Source organism: Heteronotia binoei, chromosome 1, assembly GCF_032191835.1.
Source record: "Heteronotia binoei isolate CCM8104 ecotype False Entrance Well chromosome 1, APGP_CSIRO_Hbin_v1, whole genome shotgun sequence".
Taxonomy (NCBI): domain Eukaryota; kingdom Metazoa; phylum Chordata; class Lepidosauria; order Squamata; family Gekkonidae; genus Heteronotia; species Heteronotia binoei.
Window position 1 is genome coordinate 272,005,010 of NC_083223.1, and position 10,053 is coordinate 272,015,062.

General features: G+C 53.0%; 1 protein-coding gene across 1 annotated transcript in view; it reads left to right on the forward strand.

Moving 5' to 3' along the window:
• LOC132583701 (uncharacterized) overlaps window positions 1-9,508 on the forward strand; it is a 32,325-nt gene extending 22,817 nt beyond the window's left edge. The window contains 3 exon segments of the mRNA XM_060255368.1: window positions 3,845-5,258; window positions 5,260-5,653; window positions 5,900-9,508. Coding sequence (XP_060111351.1) covers window positions 3,845-5,258; window positions 5,260-5,653; window positions 5,900-9,508 — 5,417 coding nt within the window.
• Window positions 9,509-10,053: the final 545 nt, after the last annotated feature.

A 10,053-nucleotide genomic window follows, 5' to 3' on the forward strand; every position in this document is an offset into this window, starting at 1 on the left:
AGCTGCCCTTTCAAGGACAACTCTGCGAGAGCTACGGCTGACCCAAGGCCATTCCTGCAGCTGCAAGTGGAGGAGTGGGGAATCAAACCCGGTTCCCCCCAGATAAAAGTCTGCACAATTAACCGCCACACCAAAATAAAGTGCACAATGGTATCATTCTCCAACCATTGTGCCCACCCGCCCACCCCCGGTCCTTGGAAAAATTGTCTTCCACAAAACTGGTCCCTGGTGCCAAAAAGGTTGGGGACCACCGCACTAGGAGAGATGTCCACTAGTGCGCCCCCCCCCCCCATTTTTTAAACCCCTCCTCCAGAGAATTGTAGGAGAAATAAAGAAACTTAAAACTATTTACATTTTTAATTAACAGTTTTTTATCTTAAATTTAATATTTTCATAGAAAAAAATGTGAGATTAAGCAATAAAAATTGTGAGAATGCTACTTGGTCCCTTTAGCAGGAGGTGCCAGGGACAAGACCTTCACATGACAATTTCTACTTGGTCCTTTTAGCAGGAGGTGCCAGGGACAAGACCTTCACATGACCATTTCTGGATCCTTTTAGTAGGAGGTGCCAGGGACAAGACCTTCGCATGGCCATTTCTACTTGATCCTTTTAGCTGGAGGTGCCAGAGCCAAGACCTTCACATGGCCATTTCTACTTGAGCCTTTTAGCTGGAGGTGCCAGGGCCAAGACCTTCACAGGACCATTTCTGCTTGATCCTTTTAGTAGGAGGTGCCAGGGCCAAGACCTTCACATGGCCATTTCTACTTGAGCCTTTTAGCTGGAGGTGCCAGGGCCAAGACCTTCACATTACAATTTCTACTTGATCCTTTTAGTAGGAGGTGCCAGGGCCAAGACCTTCACATGACCATTTCTACTTGATACTTTTAGCTGGAGGTGCCAGGGCCAAGACCTTCACATGACCGTTTCTACTTGATCCTTTTAGGTGGAGGTGCCAGGGCCAAGACCTTCACATGGACATTTCTACTTGAGCCTTTTAGCTGGAGGTGCCAGGGCCAAGACCTTCACATTACAATTTCTACTTGATCCTTTTAGTAGGAGGTGCCAGGGCCAAGACCTTCACATGGCCATTTCTACTTGATCCTTTTAGCTGGAGGTGCCAGGGACAAGACCTTCATATGACCATTTCTACTTGATCCTTTTAGCTGGAGGTGTCAGGGACAAGACCTTCACATGACCGTTTCTACTTGATCCTTTTAGCTGGAGGTGCCAGGGCCAAGACCTTCACATGACCGTTTCTACTTGATCCTTTTAGGTGGAGGTGCCAGGGACAAGACCTTCACATGGCCATTTCTACTTGAGCCTTTTAGCTGGAGCTGCCAGGGCCAAGACCTTCACATGACCATTTCTGCTTGATCCTGTAGCATCGATCCAAAATCAATACCAATATCTAATCAATATATATGGCTTTAGCAATGTTAAGAATATATAAGAGTGCTTGCAAAAATAATCTTCTATAGCAGCTTGAAACAAAGGTGTTAGCTTAGAGAGAGAAAAAAGGGAACTGCGACAGGTCATTGACCTTGTTAAAACCACAAGCTGAAAAACATAGAACAAAACCTGAAATGTTTCTAGAGAAAGAGGATCCAGGGTTTACAGAGGCCCTAGGAAAGACCCTAAAAAGGACCCAGAAGGTTGAAAAACAACTCGGGTTGTGGTGAAAATATGACGTAGGCTCCTTGAGAACATGAGTGTTTTGAGCTTACAGTTGAAGTGAAGAAACCCTATAAAAAAGAGCAGAAATCTGTAACGGTCGTTCAGACTTCCACCTTTGAGGCAGATGCCTAGGAAGTCTGATCCCACACGTGTGTTAATAAAGCTGTTTTTTCCCTGATTTTTTCGTCTCAGACCTCCTTTTGTCATTGCACCTCTCAGTAAGAACCACCAAGCGGGCGTTTTCCTGCTACATATTTTTGGTGCATTGGCCTTGGGTCAGGTCAGGGTTTTGTGCCCTGGCCGCTTGGCCCGACCGCTTGCCACTGCCGGCGGGGGAGATCTGATCAACGGTACGGAGCTCCCGGCCTTTTTTTCGGCTGACCGTCATCTCCTACCCCGTCTTCAGTCTCTGCACGGTCGGCGCCCAGACGGACCTGGACAGACGACAGGGACCAGCTTCTCAAATTAGCAACCACTCCGGATTGTAAGTATGAGCCGTGTACACTGTTGGTAGACCCTCCCATGGAGATTGCTTGGCATTAGGCCCATCTCGGGGGGAAGGCGCGCTTGGCCTCCGCGCTGCAGCACCCGCGGAACCCTGCAGTTCGGGGAAGACAGGGGCCCTGTTGGCCGCTTCCCACTGCAGCCTTCCAGACGGTGTCTGCTTTTCCGTAGGGACCTTAGGCGAGGACCGTGCTTCTTCGGCCCTTTGTGGGGTGTGCCTAGCCCCCCGGCTCAAAAGCCGTGTATTGAAAAACAGAGAAACAAAAATCCAAAAAAAAAAAAAAAAGAGTGGAGAGAAAGGGGCATCACACCTCCCCTTGAGTCTTGCAATTCCACTAGAAGTAACTTGATCTGTCTGGTATGTTTGCTGTGTGCATGATGTGTGCCTGAGACAATACTTTGTATTGAAGCGATTGCGGATCTGTCAGTACCGCGTTTCCTGCCTGCGCGAGCACGGTAGGCCGGGACCACAGAGAAGCGGCTGAATAGGCTCCTGTATGTGTTCTCCCCTCTCCCCTCATTGTTTTAGTTGTCCTGTTTGTCTAGCAGGGGGAGAGCCGCAGCCTCATCCATGCCTTTATGAAACAGCTGATTATGACTCATGGACCCCTGGTATTAGGTTTCTCAACTTGATTGGCCCCTGGGTATACACGCCCGGCAAGCTGTCCCTCAAGTGGGAAGCGATTCTTTGCCATTTCCTTAGAATTCAGCTGTGGGCGGGATCCAGCAGGAAGACCACTGCGTGGCTCTTGAACCGACGCAGGAGGTCCTGTAGGACCCCCTCCACCCGCGGATGGCCCTCCGGTTGGACACGCTGGTACTTCTTTAGGCAGCAGGAGGGTGGCCGCATTCACGCCTGGACAATCCCTAACCGCACCGCACAACCCCTGCGAGATAAGGGGCCGGTGCAGTGGGGGAACGTAGACTGGGCTCCACTGCTGGCCCGGGACCCCGAAGCCTTGCAGCATTTTCATTATTTGCATTGTGATGACTGTAATTAGTAGAGCACCCCATCATTATTGAAACTGCTAGCCCAATGCGTAGGAGCAGTGGTGATTACCAGCTACCCCCGGCCTTGAGCCAGAACGATCAGCTCTATTGGAGCCCACCCCAAAGGTTCCGACGAATTGTCTACCCTTGGCTGCGCCTTACCGATATTTGGGTTTGGGTGTGGCAGCAGCAGCTGTGTCAAAATTATAGCCTACAATTGTGGAAGGGGAATCTTCCAGGGCACTCGGGATCTGCTTGGCTGATAAAGAGCCGGAGGAAATCCGCGGAAGGGGGGCGGTGGAACACCTATTGGTCCCGGTGGTACTTTCTCCGGTGGGAAGCCGGTGGACGATTGGCGGCCTGGGAGATTAGAAACCAAACTGCCCGGCCCGACTTGCACCTTTTGGGGTTGGCAGATTCTCCAGAGGCTAGGGCTGCCGCTTGGCAGTATCAAATCTTGCATAGTAACCCGGCCGTGCTTTCCGCGGCCTTGGGGGCGCTGCATTCTTTTCGGTGCTCCCAGTGCCCTGATATACCTTACCCCGTTCCCTCCTCCCTGCCACCCCCTTCGGGAAAAACTTCGGACCCTCCAGCGTCCTGCTGCGTCCCCTGGGAACAGACTGCCCCACCGCCGTCTGGGGAGGTTGATCCCTTTGTTGGGTTGTTCTGTTAAGCCATCGAGATGGGCGGCTCCCAGTCCACTAACACCCCCTTGGATTGCATGTTGGCCCACTTCAAGGAGGGCTTCACTGATGACTATGGCGGGCCAGGTCAGACGCCCTTTCGGTTGAGGGCATTTTGCGAGTCTGAATGGCCGACGTTTGGAGTAGGGTGGCCCGCAGAAGGCTCTTTCTCTGTGGACCTGGCCCAGAAGGTCTATCATGTTGTTGTAACTCCACCGGGTGACCACCCGGACCAATTCCCTTACATTGACTCATGGCTGTCTTTGCTCCAAAAGCCACCCCCCTGGTTGAAACAATGCATGAAGTCAACAAAGAATATTTTGGTAGTGAAGCCGCAAGAGCGGCCCCAGAGGACAAAGAGCGGCTGCCGCCCTCAGAGGGCTGGCAGCGCACCCGACCTTGGGAAGGCTTCCTACCCCTGTACAACAGAAGTGTGCGACCCTCAGAGGTCGTTGGTGCAGTCCCAGTCGAAGCCAATATACCCCAGCTTGGAGGGGGGCATGGAAGCACTCGATTTTGAGTGGCCTCCCCCTTATGTTCCCGCGCCTCCACCCGCGCCACCCCTGCCGACGGTTCGGCATGTGGGTGCTGCGGGAGGGGGAGCGCGTGCCCCCGTTCAGGCGGCTCCGCCTGCGGTGCCGGCCCCAGTGGTGGGCACGCCGCCGGCAGCAGGGGTGAGGCAGCATCATACGATCACAAGGTCCCAGGTGCCGACAGCCTCGGGCTCAACGCCATGGGGAGGGGAGTTCCCGTGGTGGAGTCCTTCCCTGGCTGAGATGGTTGACAGGAGAATGGAAGCCAGGAGAGGTTCTTTCCCGGGTTGCCCCGCGTCCCCCGCCGTCGCCAGTCTGCCCCCTCCCGGTTCTCCCCTGCAGCAATTTGTGCGTACCCCCGGCAGTGCAATTCGGGTTAAGACCCAGGCGGCTGAAGACGAGGAAGGTGCCCCCACAGGGAGCACAGCGGCCCTGCCCAGCCCTAGCGCCTCTCCAAGCACCCCGGCGGCCCAAGTAATGCCGCTGCGGCAGGTCCAGACACCTCAGTTTTTGGGACCAGGCAACCAGGTGCAGGGAGGTCAGAGCCGCTATCTTTACACTCCCTTCTCTTCTGCCGACCTTTTAAATTGGAAAACTCATACGGCCTCCTACACTGAGAAGCCAGAAGCTCTTACAAATCTTCTGACTAGCATAATGGGGACTCACAGCCCAACGTTCTTGGACTGCCAGCAACTTTTCTTGACTCTTTTCACGACTGAAGAGCGTCAGCGCATTTTTAGAGCGGCCAAAAAGAAGGCTGAGGAAGCCACCCCAGCCGGGGAGGCTAACCCTGCCCAATGGTTGGCCGAGAGTTTCCCCGACGCTGACCCTGGGTGGGACGCAAACAACACCGATCATATGAGGCTCTTAAGAGCTTAAAATCGGTGAGGTCTTGCAGAAGCCCGACGAGGCTCCCGGAGCCTTCCTTGAGCGATTGTATGAGGCCTACCGCTTGTATTCGCCCTTTGACCCCGAAGCAGCTGAGAATCAGCGGATGGTAAACTGTGCGTTTGTAAGCCAGGCCGCGTCGGACATAAAGCGAAAGCTGCAGAAGCAGGAAGGATTTGCTGGCATGAATATTACTCAGTTGCTAGAAATTGCCCAAAAGGTGTTTGTAAATCGGGAGCAGGAAGTTAAAAAGGCAGAAGACAAAAAGATGAAAATGAAGGCTGCCCTGCTCGCCGCGGCCATAGGAGAGCGAAATAGGAATCAAAACAATGGGAGAGCTCGAGCCATGCCCCCGAGGGGACCCCAGAGGACAGGAGTTGTGAGGCCACCGTTGGCACGAAATGAATGCAGTTTTTGCCATGAAATTGGACATTGGCGAAATTCTTGCCCGCACAGAAGCCTAGCTGCCCCTCCCGTTTCTGGGGGCAGAGGAAGAGGTCGCGGGGGAATGCCGCCCATGAGGGGGCGGGAGAGGGGACCCCGCTACGACCAGAGAGAACCCATGGGAGACATGGATTTCATAGGCCTGGCTGCTATGGGACTCCAGGACCCATGGGATGAATAGGACAGACCGGGTTCCCTATCACTTGGCCCCGGGGAGCCCATGGTCAAGACCAAGGTAGGGGGCCGTGATCTATCGTTCATGATTGATACCGGTGCTGAATTTTCAGTCGTAAATACACAGGTGGCCCCCACCACCAGACAGACTGTGCCCATTGCGGGAGCCACTGGGAAAACCGGCCCAAGACCTTTTCTCCAAGAACGCATTTGTGACTTGGGAACGCATTTGGTCCAGCACAGATTCTTATATGTTCCTGAATGCCCTCTCCCTCTGTTGGGTCGCGACCTCCTATCCAAATTAAGAGCAGCCATCTATTTCGAAGAAGATGGCCAAGCCAGTGTAGAGTTCCGGGCTAAGCCCGCCGGTGTTCTTGTGCTCACTTGCCCTTTGGAAGAGGAGTGGCGACTCTTCCAGGGACCCCCAGAGAAAAGTCTCATAGATCAATGGGCCTCCGTTGTCCCTGGGGTGTGGGCGGAAGACAATCCACCGGGCTTGGCCCGCCACCATGCTCCAATCATTATTGAACTTCAGCCAGGTGTGCAGCCTGTTCGTCTGCGGCAGTACCCCATCCCTTGGAAAGCCATAGAAGGCATTCAAAAACATTTGGACAGACTATTGAAATATGGCATCCTCAAAGAGTGCCAGAGCCCTTGGAACACCCCACTGCTCCCAGTTCAAAAGCCCGGAACAGGCGAGTTTAGGCCATGCCAGGATCTACGCGCAGTAAACAAAAAAACTGTAACCTTGCACCCGGTAGTGCCAAACCCCTATGTCTTGTTGGGGTTGGTACCACAACAGGCGGACTATTTCTCAGTCTTGGATCTCAAAGATGCGTTCTTTTGCCTGCGAATTGCCCCTGTGAGTCAGCCTATATTTGCGTTCCAATGGCAGGAGCAGAGCACTGGAAGAAAGCTCCAGTACACTTGGACGCGCCTTCCCCAAGGTTTCAAAAACAGCCCCACTCTCTTCTCCAATGCATTAGCACAAGACCTGCGGGACTTCGACGCCGTCCCGGGTGAGTGTGTCCTAATTCAGTATGCTGATGACTTATTAATAGCTGCCCAAGGACAGGAGCGCTGCTACCAGGCGACCCTCGAACTTTTGGACTTGTTGTGGAAGGCAGGGTATAAGGTGTCAAGGAAAAAGGCGCAGCTGTGCCAAGCCCAAGTGCGGTATTTAGGGTTCCACGTATCCCAGGGAACTCGCACATTGGGCCGTGAAAGGAAAGAGGCTGTTTGCGCCCTGCCAGAGCCCACGTCCAGACGTCAGGTTCGGGAGTTCCTGGGGGCAGCAGGGTTCTGTCGAGTTTGGATCCCAAATTTTGCCTTGATTGCCAAGCCCCTGTACGAAGCTACTAAAGGAGGGGAGCGAGACCCATTCCTGTGGACTGCTGAACAGAGAAATGCTTTTCAAGAACTGAAACGGCTGTTGATGGAAGCCCCTGCATTAGGGCTGCCCGATGTGGAAAAGCCTTTTACCCTTTTCGTTCATGAACGGCAGGGAGTGGCGATTGGTGTGCTGACTCAAGCTCTGGGCTCCTGGCAGCGCCCTGTCGCCTACCTCTCAAAGCAACTGGACTCAGTCGCTAAAGGGTGGCCAAGCTGCATCCGAGCCGTCACTGCGACTGCAGAACTCATCAAGGAAGCCGACAAGCTGACCTTGGGGCACGAGCTCGAAGTGCAGGTGCCCCACGCCGTCCTGACCCTGATGGACTATAAGGGTAACTATTGGTTCACAAACAGTCGGATGACGAAGTACCAGGCCATGATGTGTGAGAACCCGCGAATTCGCTTGACTGTCACGGGAGCTCTGAACCCCGCATCTTTGCTGCCTATCAGTGACCAACCTATTGAGCATGACTGCATCCAGACCATGGATGAGATCTACTCCAGCCGTCCCGACTTGACGGACACCCCCTTGTCCGATCCAGATGTTGAGTACTACACAGATGGAAGCAGTTTCATGCAGGGCGAGCATCGTTATGCCGGCTATGCGGTCGTCACATGTCAGAGAACTGTGGAAGCACGACCCCTGCCGCCAGGAACATCTGCCCAGAAGGCCGAATTGATTGCCCTGACCCGTGCATTGGAACTGGCAGAAGGAGTGACGGCGAACATCTACACCGATTCCAAGTACGCCTTTTTGACTTTGCACGCCCATGGAGCATTGTATAAGGAAAAAGGACTTATAAATGCTGCGGGGAAGGCCATCCGGTACGGGCCGGAAATTCTAAAACTATTAGAGGCCGTTTGGGCCCCACGCAAGGTCGCCGTAATGCACTGCCGGGCTCATCAAAAACCCCTTAGTCCCGTAAGTATGGGAAATCGGAAAGCAGATGAGGCTGCCAAATGGGCAGCAACCCAAGGTGTTGAGAAGGGGCGAGATGCGTCCGCCTACCCCGTATTTCAGGTTAAATTGTCTGAATGGTGCCCCCGATATAGTAAAGCTGAGGAAGCATGGGCCGAGGCCCAAGGGGCTTCCAGAGCCCGAGTTCGGGGGTGGATCCAGCTACCTGATAATAGGTTGGTTGTACCTGATTCCCTCGCGTGGCCCCTTGTGCTACAAGCTCATGATGGAACTCATTTTGGGAAAACTGCGTTGGCAGAATTGCTCGATAGGCAGGTGTATATTGCAAAACTGCATAGTTTATGTGAAAAAGCTGCCCTTCGTTGTGTTTCTTGTGCCCAAAACAACCCACGACAGGGTCCAAATCGTCCCCCAGGTATCCAGCACATAGGGACAACCCCCTTTGAATCTATCATCACTGATTTTACAGAAATGCCTCGAGCAGGCTGTTGGAAATATTTGCTTGTGTTTGTGTGCACCTACTCTAACTGGATTGAAGCTTTTCCGACAAGAACGGAAAAGGCAGCAGAAGTAGTGAAACATTTATTGAAAAGCATACTCCCTTTCTGGGGTCTTCCAGTAACAATTTCCTCCGATAACGGACCGGCATTTGTCCATAAAATTGTACAGGAGGTGTCACGGGTGTTACACATTAATTGGAAGTTGCACGCAGCCTATAGACCACAGTCTTCGGGTAAATGCGAACGGGCCAACAGATCGATAAAAGCTCAGCTTTCAAAATTGTGTCAGGAGACTAGTCTGAAATGGCCGGACGCATTGCCCATTGCCTTGTTCAGATTGCATTGCATGCCTAAGAAAGGGCTAAAGGTTAGCCCATATGAAGTGGTTTTTGGTCGACCACCACCTATTGTAAAAGGGATAAAAGGTGACCCAGCCCAGATTGGGAATCTTGTTTGGTTCCAAGAGATACAGTCATTAGGGAAAGCAATGAATGATGTATCTAAATATGTGTTAGAGACTCTCCCTTTGCAGGTCCATAATCCGGTCCACCCGTTCCAACCCGGGGACTCCGTGTGGGTAAAGATTTGGCGCACCCAGCCGCTCCAGCCACGGTGGAAAGGCCCGTTCACTGTCTTGCTTTCTACCCCAACTGCAGTTAAAGTCCAAGGACTGCCCAGGTGGATCCATTGGACACACTTGAAGCGAGCGGCCACTGACTGGCAGGTGCAGCCGGCTCCCGGGGACGGGTTGCGACTGAAGCTCACAAGAAGAAACCGCCCTCTGGACCTCACTCACCGGAAGTAGTGGGGTTCCACAGGCAACTCCCTCTGGAATCCTTGCTTACCGGAAAGAGCAGGATTCCACAGGCACCTGAGACGACCCTCCGCTGCAGTCACACAGGAGCTGACTGCTCTACGCGCGGGAAAAGAGCCATCACGGAGCGTCGGCCGAAGTGCGGCGAAGATCTGTGTATATACATGTTTGAGCTAGAGGCTACCCCTGAGGCGAGTGTAGTATTAGCTGTTTTGCTTGCCATAGCAGTCCTGGTAATCCTGTTCCTCGTATTTTACCCTTATCTGAAACGACTGTGCCAAGCAAGGTTGATCGACAGGTTCCTTAGAGATCATCTGGACAGGTTCCTTAGAGATCATCCACCCCCAGCGTAAATGCTCCCAGAGTTTTTTCAAACCCACGGCTACCTTTTGCCCCTGCTGGGGGGAACAGTTTTCACGCTCGTTTTTCTTGCTGCCATTTGTATTACGCTGTGCTATATAAGCTATAAGGAGAATAAGAAACTGAAACAGAGGTTTAGAGCGGTTACGAACCCCAGGAGAGATGCTGCGTGTCAC